The 24,835-nt window shown below is 40.4% G+C and overlaps 1 protein-coding gene across 3 annotated transcripts in view; it reads left to right on the forward strand.

Annotated features, from left to right (window-relative positions):
• Positions 1 to 396: 396 nt before the first annotated feature.
• LOC106904216 (neprilysin-like) overlaps positions 397 to 24,835 on the forward strand; it is a 58,021-nt gene continuing 33,582 nt past the window's right edge. Inside the window, exons 1-4 of one of the 3 annotated variants that reach the window (XM_088012000.1) lie at positions 397 to 641; positions 10,371 to 10,547; positions 11,596 to 11,631; positions 14,537 to 14,698. In XM_088012000.1, coding sequence (XP_087868126.1) covers positions 614 to 641; positions 10,371 to 10,547; positions 11,596 to 11,631; positions 14,537 to 14,698 — 403 coding nt within the window. In that variant the 5' untranslated portion in view covers positions 397 to 613. Of the gene's footprint in view, positions 642 to 4,450; positions 4,752 to 10,370; positions 10,548 to 11,595; positions 11,632 to 14,023; positions 14,374 to 14,536; positions 14,699 to 24,835 lie in introns of those variants that run through there. The other 2 variants (XM_088011999.1, XM_088012002.1) reach the window with 2 other exon arrangements.

The following is a 24,835-nucleotide window of genomic DNA, read 5'->3' on the forward strand; positions in this document are numbered from 1 at the left end:
TTAAACCACCACTCATCCAGTGTGACATGAGCCTATTTCACAAAACTGTTCTGTCATCAAGCCAGAAAGATAAACTCCTCTGTTTGCTCATAAAACACAAACAGAGCCAGCCACGCGAACGCAAACTTTTATAAATGAACGAATCGCTGAACCAAAGGAGGCAAGAAGTGGAGCTTTCATGCATAAAATATTGTTTCACTGAGAGGTGTGGTGTGGAAGGGGAAGAAAAATCAGCAAACTTGGCAGGACAACAATCAAAGCTGGTTTATTAGGCCTCCAGCATCACAGCACAGTTCAAAATGGCAGCTTTCCCATCAGTCAGTCTGTCTGCTACATCCAGCAGTCCACCTAGACCGGTGGTGCCCAAAGTCGGTCCTCGAGGGCCAGCATCCTGCATGTTTTATTTCTCTCCTTTTCAGCATGTTCTCCTTAGGCCTTCTAACGAGCCATCATTTGATCCAGGTGTGTTAAACCAGGGAGAGAACTAAAACATGCAGGATGCCGGCCCTGCCGCCTCCTAGTTTACCCCCAGCCAATCAAACTCCAGCCATCACTGCTCCCTCCATAAAACAGCTGGGTTTGAGGTGGGTCTCCTTCTTACCAGGGGTCCAAGATGGCCGCTGCAGAGCCACTCCCAGAAGGTAACAAATATTTCACAGACAAAGGATCATATACACACATTCTAGAATTCAAACATTACAAAAAAAAAAAAAAACTTATTGCTTCTTAACAAACTGCTTTGGACATCTCCCGTTCTTAAGCCAGAGCACACCGACTGTAGGTGATTCACAGCATAAAAAATAAATCTCTGCAATGTTTTGTACAGCAATACGCGCCGTAGGTGTTTGGCTGTTGACCACTGCTATCTTCTAACGCAGACGTTGTATTCTTCTTGGCGTAGATAGTTCAATGTTGCAGCAGAGGTGAGAATTGAATGACACCACGCAGTTGTTGTGGTGGGGTTTTTTTTGGCTTTTTTTTTTTTTTTTTTGGCTCTTGGCTCAGAACTCCAGCTGCCATCCAGTCTCATCACTTCACCAAACTTTGGAAGCCCAAAGCAGGCTTAGCAGTCAGGGCTGTGGAAAAAGTGTTTGCTTCACTAAACATTTCTCTTATTCTTGCTTCTATTTTTTTAACACTTAAATGATTCAAAATTAAAAATAATAAAAAGTTTGAAAATTGGTCATCTGAGTAAACACTAAAGAGATTTTAAATGATTGAGTGGTAAGTGTGAAATCCGATGTCATTTGTTAATGAGATCAGCATGTCAAAGCCACCGCGGTGCATGTGGCCCTAAGCAGCTCCAGACATTTAAAAGGGTCTTGGCAAAGTGTGTGTAAACTCCGACTTGACTCTGCAGCTCTGATGGAGAGCTTTGCAGTTGGTCTCGAGTTTTGAGCATCAGAGCCTGAAAAGCTTAAAACAACATAATATACTTTGTCTCAGTCTTGACTACATGTCATGAAAATGTCCAGAGTGAGCTAAAATGCTATGGTTAACTAAAGTAGCATGTTGACCATCACCGTTACTCCGTCTACAACACAAACAGCAGTGTGTACTCTAAAATTGGCTACAATTCTAAGGCACTGTTTACAAATGTTTTTTTTTTCCCTTTTCTATTAACATATTTACATGAAGACATTCCAATTACAATCTTTTACACAGTGATGGTACACATCGAAAAGGTGTAATGCCCTCGTCACGCCACTAGTTGGTGGTAGGTTCTTTGACACTAAGTGTGCATGCGTAAAAAAAAAAAAAAGTTCTACCTGAAAACATTTGTTACTTCGATTTGCGTTTCCCCATGAGATACTGTCCACCCTGTATCTGGGGAAACACACACATTATGTATGCGTGTGTGTGTCTGATGAGAGCGCAGTTGCAAAGAAGTGGAAAAAGAGGAACAACTTTGCCGAAAGTTCACTCTAAGATTGTGGTTTTGATTTGGCTTTACACGGACAAGCACCAACTTACTGTACATAAAAATGGACTTTCGCGCACTTATGTAACCAGCAGGTCATCAAGGTCCTACAATGAGAGCCTGACGGATACGGGACTGAAGCCTGAAGGAGACGGAGCGTTAGCCAATAGATGCCCTGTTCTTGAAAATGACATCTGTTGATTTGGTGATCCCTTTCAATTTCCCTCGATTTTGGTTACTTTTTACACTTTGAATTACTTACTTTAATGTGAAACACTTTGTGAAATAAACCTTAATTTACTTAGTTGCTAATAAACACAAATTAAGTTCTATGTCATTGTTTTAGGGATATAATAACTTATGTTCTGCTTCTGTTTCATGACTTACAATGAGACTTGGCTAAATTGCACATAACAGAGAGAGAGAACATAAATCATCTTCTACCGTGTCTACATCCCTCTTGCGGCTGATGTACTCTGATTGTTTTTTTATAAGAACTAAACAGCATTATAAAAAATGTTCACTGCTTCCAACACCTCCACCCATATAAGCAATATAAGCTCAATACGCATTCATGACAGACGATCATTCACTGATCATGCGGTCTCATCCAAACGCCGTCGCTCCAATGGAAATTGGGTCATTTATTCTCTGCAGTGAATAGCTTTCTTCTCAGTTTGATGTCGACTTTTGCTGTTAAACCAAAAAAGGAAAAAAAAAAAAAAAACTCATTGTGTGTTTGCAGAGTTGGCTGTTTGCATGAACGTGACTCTGTTGGGAACTTTGCTCACCGGCTGGGAGCAAAAGGTCAGATGTAAAGAAATAAATTATGTTGGAGTGAATTAAAATGTTTGTTCTAGAGCAATTTTTCTTTTTTTGTACTTTATAAATGTATGCAAAACATGCCAAAAGGTAACTGATGGTTTCAAGCAGCCTAATCATATGCACACAGATGTTGCCTGTGGATTTGGTGAGCTGGATCTGGATTAAAAATTCTGTCATTTCCTTTAAAGGAGTTTGAAGCACAATCTCATAGTTAAGACTCAGATGCTGGTATGTAATCAAAAAGAAATTCTTTGCTCATTTATTGCTAAAAATAATTAGACAAATAGTTGTTGTTTTTTTTATATCAAAGAAAGGCCTGGTTTTAAAAAAATCAAAGCGTCTGAGGTGTACGCGCTTTACAACATCCGGATATTTGCAGCTGCCATCGTTTATTATCTATTGTTTCAAATATCGGGGCACAGTGACAGCTGTGCTCCCCAGGCTGTTGCACAATGCAACCTCTAATAAGCCCACAATGCAATCCTTATCAAAAGCTGTCAAGTGGTGGCAGTCTGTGCAAGAGGTATCGACTGTGTTTAGTGAGAAACACTTAATTGGGTTGACTGACAGTGAAACACAAATGTCTTCAAACACACCAGAGGACTTGTGATTCCATCCATCCATCCATCCATCCATCCATCCATCCAAAAACCTAAACATCCCTCTATCCAGCAACGTGCTTTATGGGATTCTGTAAGATCCCAGGGTGTTTGCAGGCCAGGAGGAACATAAAATACATCTTCTGCTTTACTTGCTCATCACTCTAGAACAAGACACCAAGTTTTGTTTTGTTTGTTTTTTATATCTCTTTTTGCAATTTCTAGCCAATAGTGTCTGGACACCACCCCTCTGTGTTGGAAATATGGCCAACTCCTGATTCTGGCCTACAAGAAAACGACAACCGATTTTTAGATTCCTTTTTACCAGTTTGGACTTTGATCACCTTTAGTAGTGAAATAAAGTACGGTAATTAAATTGAAGCCATAGCTAGCTGATCAAACCTGAACTCAATTATTCTGTGCTGAACAGAGGTTGAGATTTAAAAAGCATCTGCTCTATTATTTCATTATTTGACAAGAAAACCTTAATTTGATACAAGCCTGAAAGCTGAACATGAGTTGACATATTCTGCACTGTTTCAAGTAGAGCTTTGGTGGTTTGTGGAGCACATTTGTGCAAGAGGAAAAAATAATTCGAATAGCTTCAGATTCTTGCTTTTCTTTTAAAGATAGCTAAACATCTGTCTTCCTTTCTCATTCTTGTCGAACCAATTTTGTGCACTTGCAGATCAGAGACGATGCAGAGAGGCTCGCCCAGGGCAAGGACTGCCAGTCTATATGGTACCGTGTTGCTAAACTCATCTATTAGAGCTCGGTGTGAGAGTAGTTGAGTGTGGAGCACGTCTTTCCATCCCGCTGCCGAGCTGAACCTGCGCCCTGAAACCACCAAGGCGCAACTTATCGCCGCGGAACCGCTTGACAGGGTCGCTCTCTGGCATCGCACCGACACATCGAGGTTCCGAGGGAACAGAGGGAACTTCGGAAACCTTTACACTTTGCCTAAGCTGTCCGTCACGGGCTTTATGAATATGGGACCCCTCTTCCTCTCCACCCGTGTGTGTGTGGATCTCACACTTGAGCGGCTGCGCTGCGCCACGCTGCTGATGGATCATTCTCCGTCAGCGATCCTCTCTGGGTAGATAGATGCACGGTGCGGCTTTGGTACTTGTGGAAAGGGGATCCGTGTTCGCGTCCGTCTGAATATGCACTTCTAGAACAAAGGGCTGAAGGTAGAAGAAGGAGGAGGAGAAGAAGAAAAGGAAGAAGAAGCGGAGGGAGGCGTGAACGGCTCGTGTCTGCCTCAAATCCAGGGTTTTTAAGCAGAGGGCTCATCAGTGGCGGACTGTTCAGCATTCTTTGCGCTCCCTTTGAGGATTTGATGGATATCTGATCAGTGGATGTGATGCCCATATATATCATCGACCGAAAATTTCCTGACATATCTGGTAAGTCGCCACATGCAGCCCGAGCCGGACTCGCGACGCGGTGCCATCTGCGTTGATTGGCGTGTTCATGTGTGCGTGCGCGTAGATGCGATTTTTGTTTATTTATTTATTCATTTATTTATGGGTAACACGGGGCAGCGTGCACCAGTTGATTATGACACCCTCTCCCCCTCGGAGTTCACAACGTGCAACAGGAGATGAGACGCTGTCACGCATTTGGTGTGCGCGCCGCGTATGCTGGATATTTTTATCACTGGAGTTTTGACAGTTTAGTAAATTGGCTCCAGTTGGAAAGCGGTGGTCCAGCTGTGCATCCTCTCCGATTACTTTATTTGCACCATTAGGTGCAATATCCCTTTAAAAGTTATTTTTACTCGCATTCAGGAAAGCAATTTAGAAGGTGTACTTATCTAGATCACATCACCTCTGGGCATCATGTCTCTTCTCTCAGAAGTGATTTTGTTTTTGGAGCCAAAGGCCCTGAGCTGAGAACTCCTTTCTTTTTTCTTTTTTTATGCTATACCTTCATGCAAAGTAGGCCACGTTTCTACTGATACTCATTTAGGTGCACCATGTGTTCAGGGAGTCGCATGCAGTTTGCAGTAAAGTGGCTTCGCCCTGCTGATTTGCAGACACGTTTGGCGTCATGTCTTGCTGAATGATAGGTTTAATTTCAAAGTAGTTTGTGAGGTATACGGCTGTTAATGTTTCAGCTGGATCACATCGGAGAGACCGTATAGATGGAGAGCGTGGCGGAGAACAAGAGTTTTAAGTCTTGCCTTTTCGGAAGCCGTCATGAAACGCCAAACCTCGTTTGAAAGAGCTACAGTTAAAAAAAAAAAAAGAGGTGCAGACTTTACCTGGACACTGCAAGTTCTGAGTTTAAAGTCATAGATACGCCTTTCTCTCTGTCTAGTGGAGTAAAAATCCGTAGACATCATTGATATGCACTTATATGATGGTAAAACTCAAAGCAGGACTTGGAACAAACTTAGAATCCAGAGAAACTCCTATTAGTTTATAAATCAGGGGCTACTAAACATGGGGTTATACTTTTTTTCTTTTGCCCTTTCCTTTGGTTTTTTGTTGCATTTCCCTCTAATTCATGTAAAGCACTTTGAATTTCTGAAAATGTGCTGTATAAATACCTTAAAAGATTGCACAACAGAAGCTTTACTTTGAGTGGGACAGTTTCTGATCCCTAAAGAAGCATCAGGTATGAACAAGATACAATAGTCGACGATAAGTTGACAATAAGCAGTTTTTGTGCTTAGTTTTGATTCGCCCCTTAACTAGAAAGGTTGCAGGTTGCTACGCTTGCTTTTCAAAAACTTTGCATTTATAAAGACCAAAAATCCAGTCTTAATACACATACAGGTCAATTCAGCTTATTTATATGTATATGTACAGTACAAATATGTCGACTCAATCCAGTCATCCACTGGTTCAAAGTCAGTTGCATACATCCCAGTTAAACCGTTCTCATCAACAGTGCTCTGAAGTTCAGATTATTTTTTGAATGGGAAAAAGATTTTCCATTGAAGTAAATTAGATGTCATACAGGTAGAAAAAACTGACTCTAGATGGAAAAGAAAAATTATAGGCAACATACTAGGCGATCAAGAGGTCAGTTCCAAGGTGACCCAGTGATATTTATGAGGCTCACCACAGACTCCAGCATGGCTTCCTGGATTCACTCAGTCTTTTCAGACTTTTCTCTGATAAATATGGATTTGACAGACGGACGATGTCTACCGTGTACATCAGTACCAGAATAACCACGAGAAGGTGCTGGTTATAATTTGCTACCTTCTACTGCTCCAATTTGGGTCACTTCTTTATTTAAAAAAAAAAAAAAAAAAAAAAGTTGCTTTTTGCCTCGGGTCATTTCGTTCTGCCCGTGCACCAATTCTTACCGGCCTCTGGGACATTTTGTACCTTTCTTTATGACTGGTGATTTGAAGTAATTTTCTATATTGTGTGCTTTGCCTACTCTAAGGAAATTTGGTTAGATGAATTCAGTAGAAATGATCCAATCAGCAAGAGGTCACCAACAGAGTTGGTTTCATCAAGGCGTCACAATCTGTCATATAAAACTCAACTGGTCCGAAAAAAGAAAAGGGGAAAAAAAAAAGACTGACATGCTGTGATTTAAGTACCTCACCACAAGATGGTTGATTAACAGGTACACAATGGAAGAAATGAACGAAATCATAATTTCTTCCCTCCTTCAAAAAATCCTGAAGGAGAATGTCTGAGCATTGGTTTAAAGGCCTTAAGCTTAAAGCACTTGAATTATGCAGCAGAATAATGATCGGAAAATCACTAGCAAGTTCACCGCCTTGAAGGAAGCAAAGGGTTTGAACTGAACTAGTCAAAATCTGGACTTGGATCCTTTTAAAACGCCGCAGCATCTCATTAAGCAGAAACCATCCAGTGTCAGCCTAAGAAACCTTTAAGAGTACAAATACTTTTTTCTTTTTTTTACACCACTGTACACAGAGCGAAGAAGTTGTAAAGGCATGTTTCATCCAAGGACGATAAACAATGAGGTCATGAAGCGAAATAAAAAAAACAAAAAAACGGACTGTTTTATTGCTTTGCAATGTGTAGCATGAGTTTCATTGACTTGAAAAGCCAGGTCTGCCCAGTGAGTGTAACCTAGCCACTTCTCCCTTTTTAATAAACCCCATTGACATTCAGTTGTTTGGCAGTGTCAGAGCTGGAGGGAGTAAAGATCATGCATAGTCTCCAGTGCTGACATGCACACAGTTTTATTAGAGCTGTGGGATCGCTGTCACAGAAATCTGGGATTGTCTTTTTTTTTTTGTGTGTTTTTTTTTTTTTCCTGCCCTCTCCTGCAGACACAGAGGAGCTGACGGGAAGTCAACTTGTGTCCTCCCACTGTCTTATCACTGTGTGTGTGTCTTTTTATCTCTCCAATATGTCCTACTTCATTTCCTCACCTTATGTTTGTAAAGTTGCATTCAGTCGTCACTCTCCCTGTACTAAATCTCGTGACCTGCGGTGATGTCATCACGGGTGCCTTCAGAGACCCGCGGGGGGGGAAGAAAAAAGTCACCGTGCGCGATAATGCGGTTGGATAATGACCATAATCAGGGAAGTTTACTCTACGTCGGTGTATTGTTTTGTCATGCAGAGGAATGATGGGCAATTTGACACTCAGCAGGAAAATATTTTCCTGTAATAAATGTACGTGAGCGCCTTAAATGATGGGCCTGTTCCTTCAGAGGGAGCAAAAGAGACTTTGGTCATGCGATGTTCTCATCTTGGGCTGCTCACACTGAGACCCACCCATCTGCGCAGACACCTCATGGCACTGGCTTGTAAAAAAGTGCGGCGGAGCATGGCGCTGTGGATGCGTGTTTGTGTGCACGGGTTCATGAGGCGCTGTTAAGGGATTAAGGATTAATTGCCTTCAGACCTTCACAGATAGACTTAAGTGCTTGTTACATGAACTTTAAGTTCTCTCCTGGCCCCTGAGAGGAAAACAACACTTGACTGTAAGGAGCAGTGGAAGAGTCTGGCTTTTTGTCTGCTGCTTCTTATTATTTTTATTTTTTCCCCCCCTTCTCTCTTTCTCCTGCCGTTTCTTGATCTGGAGTGCAGAGCCGCGAGGGTAAGAACTTCAGCTGTTCTCACCTCTTGCTCTATTTTCCTCTTTTTGTCCTTTTTATGATGACTGCAGCTCGTCCTTCATCTCGGCTTTCCACATTTTTGTCTGTCAAAACAAAGGCGGGCTTTGAAAAAGCATCCACTTTTGAACTGTTAAATATGTTCTCCTGTATTTGTTTCTTGTTAGGAAAACAGTTGATCAAATCAAATGTTGATAACAGACTTGGATATTTAAATAACACCGGCAAAAAAAAACCCAACAACCTAGATTTAGCATTCAAGTTGCATTAGTTATGGATGTCTTTTAATCCTATCTAAATCTCAATAATCTCCTATTTAGTTTTTCGGCTTCTGAACTAATGGGCTGACATTGACTTTGTTATAATAAAAACCAACTCATTCTCGGTTCACCTCATCATGATTCCTCAAGAGCCCCCAGGTGTCATGTTTTATTGGTTTGAAGAGCCTTTTTTTGTGGAGCCAGACGCTCCATTTTCAGTAGGGAGGGTCTGGATCCTGCAGTCAACGAGGAATCTTATGGTAAATTCGGTATCTCAAGCTGAAACAAAAGCATTTCTTAAAAAAAGAAAAATATATATGGATAGGTTTAAAATGCATTGTTTTGGAATAGCTTCCAGTGTTTCCACTGGGGGGGAAAAAAACAAGCAAACAAAACACGACACAAAAAATCTCCCAAGAAAATAAGTTCAGTATTGGTTTAGATGGTCACTGCCGACAACTCTTTGAAAACATGCACCAGAACTTCATTTTTATTCAGGCACCGACTGGTATAAAATTTGCATGGTATACCATTGAGTGCAATAGAACAATTTCACTACATCGCAGTTTCCACATACTGACTGAGACACAAATATATATACGATGGTATATTTGATTTTATTGAAAACAGAGATGCGATAATTGTTCCAAATTCCTCTAAAATGAATATTCTATGCTAATTGTTGCAATTTGCATCATGTTATCCAGGAAGATATTTGTTTTATGCATCAATAGATTCACAGCCCAAATATATTCTTACCCTTAATAGAGTTGGGATTCAAGTAAACTTTTAGTTACACCAACATCTTTATTCTGACTGGAGGCGATGATTGGTCCAGTAGACGTTCAGATTGTAATCTGATGGAGAATTTGTGGATGGCAAGTAGACTTTCATCCTCATAGATCCGGAGCCCACCATCTAAGATAAATTGTTACAATGCCAGTAAGCGAATGGTAAGCAAGTATAAGAAATGTCTGATGCTTGTAATGCAAATGGAGATTTTTTTTAAATGCATCATTGAGAAGTGTCTAAAGAGTTTAGTGTAATAAAACCGATACTCCCTTCACGTAGTGTGATTATATTTTCAGACACCCGTCTCGTTTCCACACCCGTCTCGTTTCCTGTCAGAAATAACCTTCTTGGATTGATTGCATTTTTAAATTTGGGAAGTTAACATTTTATAATCATCGTAGTCGCACAACCAAGACTAAGTTTGCATTTCCCTTATTTTCTTGGTCAGTGATGCAAACCGCCGAGAAGTTTCTCAATGCGTTCCATTGTCTCATTTTCTCCAAACGACCAGGAAAGTTATAAAAATCCGTTTTGTCTGTTGGGAGACTGTCGATGTTGCAACTGCATTTTAAGGCTTCTGGAGAGATTACAAAATGGAGGTCAGGCCACATATCACCCAGTCTGCAAGTGGAAATCCACCCTGAAGACCCAATTTGTGCTCGCATGTCTTTGTTCCCATCCATATTTTGTGTTCCCACAGTGATGGTGACCTCGCCATTTAGTTACGGTCTCATGGTATCTATTGGGGTCATTGAGACCCTTCTTTTGAGCATCTTTGGATTTTTGGAAACTGATGGCAAATGGTTCAAGAGAAAACTGGTGCAAACAGGACCTTATTCAGTAAGAGTGACAGGAAGCTGTGACTGGAACAGCTTTGTTAATGAATTGACTAATGTTTTTTCCCCCATTAGGTGAGTTGTTACAGCCGGTTGGTGAAAGAGGAGACCTGAGCATGACGGAGACCAGTACCCCAAAATCGGCAAAGAAGCCCCATTGGACCTCTCTGGAAATCGGCCTCATTACTGTTGTCTCTCTGCTGTTCATCGTCATTGTTGCCCTCGTCATCCTGTTTGCCACCCAGAAGACTGGTGAGTGTTGTAATTGAGGCTTAGCACTGATACTGATACATTTTTTTTTTGTTTTGTTTTTTTTTCTTGTCTTTAACAAACGCAAATGACAAGAACTGCGTCAGCAAAACAAGTGAATCATCTAGCCGAAAGGATTTGTCAGGGACATTCATTAGGTTTCACTTCATGGTTAATGGTAAGCACAAAAGAGCATGCAGATACAAGACACTTGTTCTGTGTGCTTTTATTCACTGTGCTTCAATACAGTCTCTGGCACAAAATTAAAAAAAAGAAGAAAAATATGCATGTGTGTTCAAAGGTCCCCTTTAAAAGGTTTTCATGACTCAAAAACAGTCAAATTTCTAAATGTAGGCTTGATTCTAAGAACTGCCCATTTCCAACATTTATTTTTTTCAAGAAAAGGATGGTGCATTAAGAAAAATGGAAAATTGGCTAAAGCCCTTTATTTTTCAGTTCACTGTCAGATCTTAGATTTTCACGCCTTCATGCGTCTGCTTTAAAATAAGCATTTAAATGGGGTTTGAGTATCAGTTATCACAAGCAGGTGATCTATAGATTAATTATTGACAAAGTTCAGCAGGTTATGATGGCAGAATCCTGACAGAAAAGGTCATCCAATTAAGTCTGATGGAGTTCGTCTGGCTTTTGTGAGCGTGTTGAGCCGTTATTAATTTTTTTCAGTCTTGTGCTTTATTAATGTGTAAGCTGCTTTGTCAGGGAAATGAACACTGAGCGGCTTGGCTGTGCTTGTAGCCATGTTTACACTCAACTATGTTCATTTTATGTGCGCTCACTCATATAACCCACAGAGCGCTGCATTAAAGGTCAAATTGTAATCGGCTGGTGTGTCGGTGCATCCACGTTTCACCCTATTGACACATTTCTGACAGAGAGGAAGTGACACTTGCGTTGCATGTGTGCAACAAATTGATTAATAAAAAGAAATGGGGAAGGAGAGAACAGAAGAAGGAACTGATTTAGGTATAATCACCACTGAGTGCTTAAAAACCCACCGAGTAATGGAAATGTGTTTTACGTTCTCTTACAGATGAAATCTGCACCACAGCTGACTGCACGCAGTCAGGTAAGCAGCTTGTGTTTGTTTGGTTTTTCTCTCTATTGTTTCATCCTGAAGGCTTTGACTTCTCCCAGAGGGAGCCGGCATGGGAGAAGTGAGGCTGCAGCAGAAGCATTTTAGACGTGCTCACTGAAAACGGCCTCTACGACTCAGACATGTTCTCTTTCAGTCAAAACCACAATGAAACAGATCTGGTCAGTCCGACTACATATAGAAATGTTCATTCAGCCAAGAAGTTTTTCTTATAGGAAACGGACATGTCTCAAAAAACTATAAATTAATGCACAATGAGATTAAGTTTAGACAAAAATATTCAACTTTCTGCTATTTACATTTAGTTAAAAACATGTCATGATTAAAATGTTTTGTGTCCTCTAACCAAGTGGATGCAGGTCCACGTTTAAAAAATATTACAGTAGATACAAAAAAAATTCAATTTAATGTGCTAAAGACTAATACTTTAAATATTATTGGGGAGCAAAAATATCCAGCGCGTTACATTAAGATACAGATTTGTTTTGCCATTAAATAAACTTTGCAAAATACAACAAAAGTAAGCCACATTCTGTTGTTGTTGCTGAAAATGCACAAAATAAATCTAGAGAAACAAATGATCAACCTGAAAAATTTACAACACAATTTCTTTTTTTTTCCATCTGTCAAACTAGCAAGACTTTTTTTTTTTTCTTTTGTTTTACAACTACATTGATTTGCTGCTCCCTTGTCAAATGAATCCGATTGCTTTGCTTATTTTATTGGGAAAAAGAAAGTGTTCATTTAGTCTTTTGTTAGTTGACATTGTTTATTTAGCAGGTAAAATAAATTTAGAATTTAAAAGAAAATACGCTAAAAGTTTTGTGTATTTCAACTTGACATTTTTGGCCCCCATGCCACAAAGTTTAGACTTTGTGTACTGACACAGCAAAGCCGGAACTCGTCTGTCTTGTTCTATCATCTGTAAAAGCAGCACAACATTTTCAACAAAAACATGGTGGTAAGTCTATGGGAGCTGGATAACTTTGTGACGGGCAGAAAATCATTAAAGAGAATTTCCTGCTAAATGTTTGATCTGAGGGTCAGCCAGCAGAAAACCAATGGTTCAAAAACCATTGGAAAGGCTTGGTAAAAGTCAGAAATGTTTAAAGATGTACATAAAATATACATAGTGTCTGGTGAAGGGGAAGAGCTTATAGCTTTCGTTACATAACAGAGCAGAAGGGAAACTTTGTCAAATATATATTTTTCCTCTTATCCTCACAGTCCAACTGGTGCAAACGTAGCCGATATCAGCCATTATCCCAGCATTTCATTTGATAAAGCGGCACGTCCTATGCTTCCTTCAATCGTATCCACGACGACAGAGTGCTTCATCACCGTGTCTCCTCCTCAGACACGCATTGTGCGCGGGAGAACAATGTATTTGGTAGGGAAATGAAAACCACAGCGATAAGTAAGAGATGAACATCTTTGGTGCCAGTTTTCAGCAACAGATGCCAATTTATTTCGGCAGCATTTCTGCAGAGTCGGTGTCCCAATTCAGTCAGATTTGATAGACAGCCTTGTCACAAGGGATCTCCGAGTGAGCAGCCGTCTGTAATTTAATTGCTGCTTGGGAAAACAAAAAAAAAAAAAAAAGCGAACATATTTTCACTGCTGGTGCCTGAACAAAACCCAATTACCGCCGCTATGCTGTTTTATCTTTGCAAATCTCTGCTAATGTTAAGATTTTACTTGTCTGGGAACGGCACCTAAATGGAAAGTGGGGGATGGGGGGGGGTGGGAACATTTAAATTTAGTTCATTGTGGTCCTGTCAATTATTTCTTGGCAGAAAATATTTTTGACAAACTTACAAAGCTTTATAAGCAGGTGTTCCACAAAAGAAAATATTTCCCAATTTCTCTAGTTAAACATGTGAACAGTTTGGTTTCCACTTGCATTATAAGACCTATGACCCGGCTTTACTAAAGAGCTCTTGCCTTGCAACAAGCTTTGCAAAAAAGTAGTCCGACTCGGTGCAAACTACTGGGTGCTCACTGCATATTTTATTTATTTAAATCGGTGAAAATAATCAAAACAACCTCAATAAATTATTTGAGCAGTTTATCCCTAACTTAAATAATTCCACCTCACTTTTCAGTGAGGAATAAACGCATTAAGTTTTGTGTTTGTATCTGAAGTGAGCATTTTGGCCCTTTAGCTCTTAGCTCTGTAGGAGGATTAGATCTCTCTAACCAGAGCTTTTTAGCTGCTTTCCTGTTTCCAGCATTCGGCTGATCAGCTGCAGCCTTCATCCTTCAACAGGTTCTTAGCTAATCTTCTCTTTGAACACTTTGGTGTAAGATGACGAAACATATTTCCCAGAATGCCACAGTATTAATTAATGACATTGGAGCATCTTTAATCAGGTGGCTGTAGGTAGCTGTTGAAAAAGACATAATTAAAAGTTGAACTTGTTTTGACCTGTGATGTTGGACCGATTCATTTTTTTTTTTCCGTGTGAGGAGTTTTAATTTGGAGTTTTTGATTTTCACTGTCTTAATTGAGGAGACTTCCTGTTTTATTTTGAAAGGCCATTTGTCTGGAACACCTACGTCTTGCCACACACCTGTATTAAATTAAGCATGGCTATACTCTTGTCAACTCTCAGGTTTCTTTCTCATCAGCTAGACCTTCATTATGTTCTTCTGTCTTTGCTGCTGCTTTGTTGTTCACTAATTTATTTCCCTGCTTTCCAGTGCTCTCTCTATGTAAGTTTTATTACAGTCCTGACAGTCTCCCTAGCAGAACTAAACTGCATTTCATCTGCATAATTTGACAGGGCTTCTTCCAGCTCAACTATTTCATACTTGTTTAGGATGTTCTTTTCCCCCTCCCAATAAACCTAAAGCTGGCCTTCTCAATTTCCCGCAGCGTCTCGCCTCATTGAGAACATGGATGCTACGGTGGATCCTTGTGACAACTTCTATCAATACGCCTGTGGAGGATGGCTGAAAAAGAACATCATCCCAGAGACCAGCTCCAGATACAGCACGTTCGACATATTACGGGACGACTTGGAGGTCATCCTCAAAGGTCTGGAACCTGCATGGATTGATTGAGATAAAAACAACTTGGTGACGGTGAAAAGGTTTTCACTGAGGCTTTTTTTGTTGTTGTTGTTGTTGACGATTAGGAGTTAGGAAATAACCCATGTAAAACTCGGCTTCATTAAGAGAGGTATATGTGAAGCATTATTCTCTTTGTGAGTTTTGTGACCTACACAATCGTGGGGGAAGAGTGCTTCTGCATTGACAGTCGTTCACAATAGAAGCCACTAAGAAGCACGCTGCTTGTAGAGTGATGTACTCGAGCGTAATAAAGTTGGATGGAAGAACAAAAAAAAGGCGCACAAGGATGCTTGCAACCGTAGCTTTAAGAAAGCGAGATCAAACTCAACAGCTGATTTTCACATGGCCCTGGTCCACCACACCTGAATATGCTTGGCAAATAACTTTTTCTTTTTCTCCCCCTCAACACAGAAAAAGTTCCTGCTAATAACTAGATTCTTGTTTTGAAGCAAAAAGCCGCTGTATGATACAGGACGACGTCCCCCTGAGGACTGGAGGTTGAGACCCGTTGCTTGATTGTGAGGCAGAACCTGTTTTAGAGTTCAGGGGATATTCGCAAGGTGTTCACTGCAGCCGAGCAGAAGTCACAAATGTTTGGAGGAAGAGTGGAGAGGCATGGAATCCAAATTGCTTAAGGTCAAGTGCAAATTTCCACAGACTGAGAAGTTTCTACTTTTTTTTTTTTTTTTAGTGGTGGAGTCAGAATTTTTTTTGCGCTATTGTCAAGAAAATGACATAGGAAGCAGATCCAACAATGCAGAGAAGTTTAAGGCTACAATTAAAGTGAGCTGGGCTTCCATAACCTCTCACTACACACGATGGTCACCTTTATGTCATGTTGCATTGTAACTTTTGCAAAAGGAGCCTCCGATAAAGCACCAAGTGCAAATACTTTACGGTATGGACTGCAGGCTGGAATACCTGCATTTTCTAGAACGTACACTTTGAACTTTAGTTGCTGCAAGCCAAAATTTGCAAAATCAACAAAAAAAAAAAACTCTTGAAATATGGCATAGCACTGTGTTTATGAATCTAAATGTTAAAGTAGGGTGTTGTGTGTTTTCCAGTCACATTGTGCCATCTTATAACACTTTATATGCAAAGGAAGACAAGTTTTCCTTTGCATCATTACCATATTTGATGCACTGAAATTGGCCTCTGTCTCTTTAAGAACCTCCCACCCTTTCCGACACGTCATCCCAACAATGCTTCTCCATGCCGCCCAATGATGCCGTTTACAGCCGTTCTTGGGAGCGTTGAACTCGGTAGATTCGTGCAGTCCCACCAGGTGTTTGCTAGTCGCTGCTGCTGCTAGTCTGAAGGAGCCGAGTGGAGAGGGTGTGGGGGAGGGGGTGCTCCGAGGGGAAATAGGCGGTGCATTTTATGAGCATGCATTTAGGTCTAGGCACCCCTTAGTGGCTGCCAACAGGGATTCAAGGATATTCAAACATGAATGAATCAAAGCAACTCTGTTTTTGATGGAGTAACATGAACCTCAAAAAGTGGATTTTTACATCTACCTTTTTTTTTTCTTCCTTTCTTTTTTCAGGCTAGCTTTGTGAAGGTGTTGAACAGCTTTTTTTATTATTTTTTTTTAGTTGCTTAGAAATCAGATTTTTAAAGAGAGCTGTCCTTCAGGGACTGCAGCTCTATAGACATCTCAGATGCTGCAGGAGTCTGGCTTCACTTCTATGTGGGACTCTGCCAGCAGAAAGCTGAGTTGGGGAAACAAGTGAGCGTGCATGTCAACATGGAGTTTAGGCAGTTTTTTTATATATATAAATTAGGAGGAATATATATATATATATTTTTTTGTATGAGACTCAAGTGTTTTGTTTTCTTCTCTTAGTGAGCATTAGAGCCTTGTTGGTTCTTGTGATATACAGAGGGTCACATTACTCTGCGGCTGCGTTTGTGTGCTTTGGGGATTTATGGGTGTATGCGTTTGTGTGAGGTCCGTATTTCACCCAGGACCGTCTGCGAGAAGGCCGCTCGAGTGCTCAGCTGAAGACACTAAAGCTTTATGGAGGACAAAGCCTCCATGAACAGAAACTCCTCATGTGCCATGAATGTTCAAATTAACTGGCAGTACTTTTTGTGTGTGTGTGTGCATTATGAGGACTAAGTGAAGCTTCAGGGCTAAGAAAAGCCATTTAGGGTGTTGACAATAACTGCTTAATGAAATAATTTGTGCCAGCATTGAGTGTTTTTTTTCTCTCTCTTTTCTTTCCTTTCATGATGGTGGATAAAAGTAAAATCAATGTAAGAGGTTTTTAAATCTGCTCGTTCTGCCGTTAACCTTCTGAGTATTTCTTGGGTGCAGAAAATTGGAAGATGGTAGAAATGTGGAGCTGGGATTTAGAGTTTTGGGACTTTATTGACGAGTGCTGCAATATTTCTGGCACCGCACCAGGAATTCAACCTGATACTCCTTCACAACAGAGTTGTTAAAGCAAGACTTTTGCTCGCGGTTCAGAAAACGCTCTGCCACACCTGCAGAATCTTGCAGAAACATAACCCTTGAACTTTTCCCACATTCTGTCATGTCCCAACTATGGTTTAATGGGATTTATATGACAGACCAACATAAAGTATAGCTTTATTGCACGGTAAAAGAAAAGGGACACAGCTGTCAAAGTCTGACCTGCATTTGTAATCATTTTCACTTTAGTGAGTAACTTTTGTGGAACCGCCCCTCAGTGCGATTACAGTTGCATGGCGTTGGTTTTGGACGTCTGGAGGATCACGTTCTTTTTCTTTGCAAAATAACAGCAGCTTGCTAAGTTTGGATGGAGAGCAACTGCGAATATCAGTTTAACTAGGATTTTTGACTTTGACTAGGTCATTCTAACTCATGAGTCCCTTTGAGCTCTTGCTGTGTGTTCAGTGTCATTGTCTGGCTGGAAAGTGAATGTTTGCAAACCTTTTAGTGGTTTTCCAGGTTAGCTGAATCGGTCTTCTATGGCTGTTAACAAATATTTTAGTAAGAAGTACTCTATCGATTCTTATGATTCGAGTTCTCTGGAAAGAAAATCTGTCTCTTTCTGAGTTACAGCACTCTTTGTTCCAGAAAGACATACTTCACTCATCGCACCAATCAGTTTACAAAAGTTTATTTGTTCCTTCTCCATCCAAAAAAAACCGATTAAAAACCCCAAGAAAATTTGATATTATTCCGCTGGCTCTTTGCAACAACTCATAGGTGGAAGTGAGAAGTGAGCGCGCTGCCCAACACAAATAACGATGCGTCCGGAAAGCTGTGCGCTAAATAATAAAGTATAACTTGACGAAGGTTTGAGGCAGACGCTTTTTCCTCGTGGGAATTTTAAAAATCCAGGTACTCGACTCATTCGAGGAATCGTTACAGCCCGTCTGTCGTCCCATAAACGGCTAACAGTTTCTCAAGTTTTCTGCTAATAAGCTCTGCCCACAGCATGATGTCACCACCACTCAATTTCCTTCGGTTGCGTGTTGGGAATGGCGTTCAGTCACTGCGTTTTGACTTTTTGCAAACTTTGATATTCCGCTAATGTTGGAAAAACATTTTTGCAATTATACAAGAAACGATTAAAATCCCACAGGATTGTTTGTTCAAGCAACAAGTCATTAAAAAAAAAACACACATGCTGCATCGTCCTCCTCCCGTCCCTTCCTGTCATCTTCTTTGCTTTTGCTCCAGTAGTAGCAGCCGGTTGTTGATCACATGACTCGTGATACAAAAAAAGTGTTTCCATTGAGGTTTATTAAAAAAAATACCAATTTCAATACAACAAAAAACACCTCATCCTATATGCAAAAACTGTATAAAAAACAGGAGTTGAATTTATATTTGTAATTCCAGTTTGTGCAGGTATCTCGTCACTGGAAACTCAGCAACTGTTGTCTGCCACACAAGTTTATTCATGAACACTAGAGGTTTTATTTTGCCCCCATTTGACCAGTGCACCTTTTCCCCACATTTTTCTGCCTCCTATGTGGCCAGTGGCAAAAAACAAAAGTGAACCAATCTGTTGGCACAACTGTTCACATTTAACCGCTTGTCTTGTCAGCAGAGTTTCCCTCATGAGCTGCAGCACTGCCATCGTTGCCTCGGGCCTGTCGGCACCTTTTCTGATTAATGCTCTCTTTGTCTTGGTGGATTTACAGTTGAAGTAGCGATAAGAATAATCTAGTTTGAGATATCCCAAGTTCAGCATAACTAAACCCCGTTTTAAACTTTTCCACAGCTTTTCCCCTGAAGCTCTTGCGTTAGTATTCGTGAACTTCACTAATGTTCTCCAGCTATCCTGTGAAGAACACTCGCATTCATACTGAAATGAATTCATTTCAACTGCTTGGACTGGATTTTATGGATCAAAAAAAGTGGTTGAACATATAATCACACCACCACCGTTGATGCAATCGCTTCCATTTCATGAATGCATACCTCTTTGTGAGGGTCTGTTGCATAAAATCAAAAAGTTGCAAAAAAAAAATATGCATCAAAGTTTGCTCATATAATGTGACAAAACATCAAGTTTCCAGGAGTACAAATACTCTTACAAGCTTCTTTCGTGTGACTTTGGAGCCAATGTCCTCTGCCCTCGCTCCTACTTGGCAGGCCACCCTCTCATAAAAGCCACAGACGGTGAGTGGAAGGAGAATAAGAAGAATAAACATTTATTTTTAGCAATGTGATACCATGGCCATTTACATACACGGCATGCCTCTGTGTGAAACTCTTGTCATTTCGCACTCCTTGTATTTTTACATTTCAGCTGCTTTTATAAACGTTTTGACAGCAAGATGTGCTGTGAGAGGAAATAACCAGAGAGTAAAAAAAAAAACCTGAAATGCAAAACAGGAAAAAGAAAAAAAAAAAAAAGCAGAACTGTGGGCAAAGTGCAAAGGTTGACGCTGTCAAATTTTTAGCTTAATTGCTCTAAATGCTCTGTTTACCACAGAAAGGCACTGGACTGCCAGGGGACTGTTGCTAATCATTCAGCAGCGTGATCCCCTCCGACCGTCGGTGCTGTGCTCATTCCTCTGGGCTGTGGAGCTCACCGACCGGAGATGGAATGTCGCACGCAGTACAGTAAACACATGTGCAGGTTTACTGTGTGTGTGTGTGTGCGTGGGTGTGTGTGTGTGTGTGTGTGTGTGTGTGTGTGTGTGTGTGTGTACCTCCATGTAAAACTCTCTTTTAAAGACAAAACAAACCGCATGCCATGTTCTTTTGGATAAACTTCAAGACGACACAATGCTCCTTAAAGGCTAAACGTGTCATCAGCTGATTTGGTTTAAAAAAAACCTCAATAACTACAGGGTGACAAACACACTAACGACCTCTACTTTTAAGGTTGACATCAAACATGCAGCCTGTGATCCCGGGGCTCTACACGGCTGCTTGTTTGAACATCGCCCCCCCGCTGATTGATGGATGCTTTTTCCTCTCAACAGCTGCATACGTCTGAAAACACCTGGACACTGGAGGGCTTTGCCTGGATTACAGCTGTAAAACAAAAAAAAGAAAAATGTGTGCGTGCTTGTATAGTCAAGTAAATAGTGTGGTTTGCAGTTCCTTGTAAATGCTTCGGATGGTTCTTCACTCCTGTCGAATGCCGTAAATGATTAATGATGTATATATATATTTTTTTTTTCATCTCTAATGCCCTCAGCATTCATGCACACAAGCTTTCTTTTTCTTTTTTTTATATAGTTTCACTTCCTACCTCCCTCTCAGATGTGGCATACTGTGCAATAATTTTCCCAATTGACCATGAGCATTTTAATTACTAATTAGTTTGTTTCCCAGAAGAGGAAGGCAGCAACTGTGAGAGGATAAAAGGCTTTGTTTTGAGGAAAAAAAAAAAAAAAGATCTTGAGTTGAAGTTAAACCAAAGGTGGATGACAGATGGAGATGATAGGTGTTGAAATGTAGCCCACAAAAAGAGGGGCAGCCTGGGCGTGAAGTGCAGTTTGTAACCAGGGGAATGGCGGCGTACCAGTTTAAAGGATGGGTCAAAGCACATGAAACGGCATGTGGTATTCATCTCCTGGCTATAGCCTGTGTATCGGTGACTGCTCTTTACAAACTGCTGACTTCCTGCTTTTTGCATGACTTCGGGACTTTTTATGTTTTCTTTTTGTTTTTGTTTTTTTTTACTTGTATATTTGAGTCTAAGCTCGTTTCTCATTGAGATTGCAAATTTCTGCGCACTTAAAGCCCATTTAAGTAGCTTGGATTATCGGATGTAAACCAACAACAACTTAAGTGGAGATTTTTATTTTTTAAACATCTGGGATCAGTGTGGACGTTCTTAGCCTGCAGTTGTGATTCTTATCAATGTACTGTCGCTCTGTTTGATACACCAGTGCAAAGGAAATGCTAAATGTACTTGTAGAGTTCTTTTAGTCCAGTGGAGGACAATTTGTCATTCACCGATTCACATTCACACAGTAATGGTGGTAAACCACCAGCAGCAGGCAAGTGAAGTGAAATGCCCAAGGATACCAAGACCAAGCAGGGATTTGAACCACCGACCCTCTGGAAACGGGACAAACTCCTACCACCTTTGTCACCGTCATGCCCCAGAGTGGCAGACAATTTTTACGTGAAAGGAAACCGATTCACCGGTTGTCAAATTTGACTGAGATCTGAAAATATTGGCATGCATTTGTATTCAGCGCCTCTGAACTTGCCGGATCACCCTTCTGTTGCAAATGGAGCTAAGCGTTTTGCCATGTCCATTTTGCACATCTTTCGTCCAATTTTCTTTGCAGAAAAGCTCAGACTGGACGGAGAAGTGTCTAAAAATTACATTTTAATTTCTTGCCATAGATTCTCATCTGGATTCAGACCTAGTCTTGGCACTGATCGTCGTCGCTCGATTACTTGGATTTAAACTGTTCCATTGTTGCTTTGACTGCATGCTGAGAGCTGCTCTGTGAGCAGGGAAACCTCCACACTGGTCTGAAATGTTGTGAAGAAAACTGTATTGACTCCATAACACTTCCGCTGATGATACAGGTGTGTCTATAAATGGTGATGACTCCAATCAGTTAGGTGGAGCTTATGCTTATCCTGAAGATGTGAAAACGTACAATGGATGATATTAACTTGGTTATCTGTAATCTGCATGTTCAAAAGAACCTTTTTGACCTGGATATGTTATTTATTCCAAAGTCGAACAAGTTTTCAGGAGTTTTTAAGAGTGATTCAGGAAAGGTAGTCTGTTTTTAAGTGCTGAGCTATTGTAAAGTCTTAGCTTTGGGAAGTCTAAAACATTTGTTTTGTTTTTTTGTTTGTTTGATGAAAATTAGAGGTCATATTGCTACAGTTTTAATTTCTCTGATCATTGGCTCTCTGTTAATTCTGGAATATAATCTAAAATGTTCCTTTGATAATCCAGTTCCCTCAGACATGATTGTTTAGCAGACTGTCCTATGTTCGCTCTCAGACCATCAGCAGGGTGACTGCTGCTTCCTAGAATGTCTAAAAGTAGAATGGGAGGCAGATCTTAATTATCAGGCTCATCTCTTCTGGATCCAGCTTCCAGTTTACCGAGTACTGCGTCTATTTTTAAAACTGAGCTTACTTTTTTTTTTTTTTTGAGAAATCATACAGTTGGAGGTTACCCCATCCGTCTCTCTGGTTACAGTACTATAGACCGAGGTTGCAGGAGGACACAGATTTTCCTCACTCTGCTGTTTCCTCACTGACTCCTGCTATTTGCTACCCAGAGTTATTGCACTTAATGCTTCTTTATTTTCTTTCTTTAACATATAATCTTTATTGAAGCTGCACCTGGCCTGTTTAGCTGAAACGCCTTTTGTGACCCTGTCTGTGTTGATCTCTGAGGCTAACGAACAGAGCCTCAGCAGCGTATACATACATGACTTCACCCACAGAGCCAGGTTCTGTCGCAGGTTCCTTCCTGTCAAACGGTGCTTCTCTTTAACAGGAATCAGTCTTGTCACCAGATGTTATGGTGTGAGCTGCTTGGATCACTGTATGCTCAGTAACTCTGCCAGGTTATCTTGGATAGAAGGAGCTTTGCTACGTTTTATAACCGACATCGACTCTGAATCTGTGTAAAATTTGGTTGAATTTACATTTTTTTTCTGTATTTATTTTTTGTTGTTGTTGATTTGGATGATTTAAGTGAGGCTTAGCATTTTGCATGTGTGCTTACCAGTCCAGTTTGGATCTCATGTGGCCAGAATATCTTCCTTCCCATGTTCTCTTCATAACCCTGGAATGGTTTGCGATAAATTTCACGGATTCTTAGGACCGTCTCTACAATGACTCTTTTCTTACGAAGCCCAGATTTGGAACGAGCGTAACTTATAATTGTCCTATCATATTGTCCTAGTTGAGCTGTAAAGTAGCTCATCCAGAGTTGCCATAGTTGCTTCTGATTGATGATCTCCTCTCCCAGTCGATCAGTTATTGGTAAATGGCTCTTAGTTTTCCAGCTGTGCTTCAAGCGCTTCTGCTTTGGATGCAGAACCAAACGGTAATCTGAACAAGCTTGGGATGCTGTTCTATTACTGATAACAAAATAATGATAATAAATGATTAATAAAATCATAAAATATGTAATAAAATCATAAAAATTATAATAAAATTAAAAATCAAAGTTTCCCCCAGAAAACTTGCTAAGTTTGTTAGCTGGGCGGTCAGGCAGTCATTCATCCAGCGGCCCGTCGTGTTTTTGAGTTGAATGTTTAAAGTTGACAGGAAATTTGAAAATATCACTTGATAATTATGTGTTATTGGAAGATTAACACCTTAACACCAAGTATAAAGTTTTAAAAAATGCAAACATTTTAAAAAGAATTGATTAAATAAGCAATGCTCAGCCTGGTGGGGGCACAAGTAAAGCCTGGTGGCCCGCCAGGCTTGTAATACACTGGGGGGGAAACCCTGAATAAAATTTTATTTTTAATTCCTTTTATATATCAAATTGAAATCTCAAAATTAAAAGGTTTTATTATCCAACTACGTCTCTGCATCATAAAGGTTGCACTGGATTTTATTTAGGAGTCTCAAAGTAGAAGCAGCTGTATGCAACCCCCAACTTATTTATTTTAATTTTTTTTTTGCTCATCTGTTAAAATAATTTTGAAAACGCCTTACTTCCAACCTCACCACTCCTCGTTTGTCCCGCACTATATAAATACTTAAATTAAGAATCAACAAGGAACAATCTAATAAACAGGAGGGACATTAGCAAAATGATGAGTGGCAGAATTTAGTTTGACAGACGGGCGACTCCAAGAACAGATGCGCCTCACTAAAAGGTTTCATTCTTTTAATAATGATTGCATGTCACCCCTTTGTACATAAGTGCACATTACTGAGTTTCATTAATGAGCCACTGACCGCTCTGTCTGAATCAGCTGCAAACAGGTATGTCAGAAGTGAAAATCCTTCTGCTGAAGCGGAGCTTGTTCTGTCATTACAATGTGAATAGGATTCTAAGCTATAGTTTAAAGTTATTAAAATATCGATTTGAATTCTAAAGCTTTCTCTTGGGCACGGTGGCTCTTCCCCGCATTCCTTGAATGTGTGTCGTGCATGTTAAGGAACCGTGCCGCGTCTTAAAGCGCCTGCATCCCGGAGATTTATTCTCGACACTGATCCTGAATTGCCTGAAACACCTCATTTGTTGTCCAGGATTGAAACGCATTTGCATAATATGAGACGGAGACTAAAAATTACGTGTTTCACAGAGATGAGAGCTTCTGTGGCGGTGCATGAGACGACGCTGTTTAACATTAAAGCACACGAGAATATTCTGGTAGACGTTATAATCAGGGTTTTATGGTGTACGACTGCAGTGGCGGCAACTCCTAAATGAGCATTCAAAATATTTTCTCCGGAGAATTTGCGATGCAGCACGACAGTCGGCTCGATCATGAAGGCCAGAAAGGTGACGCCGATTTAAATGACTAAAGTTCGTCTACAAACACTGGATTTTTTTTTTTGTTGTTTTTTTTGTTTTATATCTACCTTTGGGTGGGTTATGACCCATCTCAGCTCTTACTGCGCATAAATGCTAAAGAGATCAAGTCAACACACACACACACAAACTCTCTCTCCCATGGGCAGTTTATT

The sequence above is a fragment of the Poecilia mexicana genome, unplaced genomic scaffold (genome assembly GCF_051168715.1).
Source record: "Poecilia mexicana isolate PSO_F unplaced genomic scaffold, ASM5116871v1 scaffold_13, whole genome shotgun sequence".
Classification (NCBI taxonomy): domain Eukaryota; kingdom Metazoa; phylum Chordata; class Actinopteri; order Cyprinodontiformes; family Poeciliidae; genus Poecilia; species Poecilia mexicana.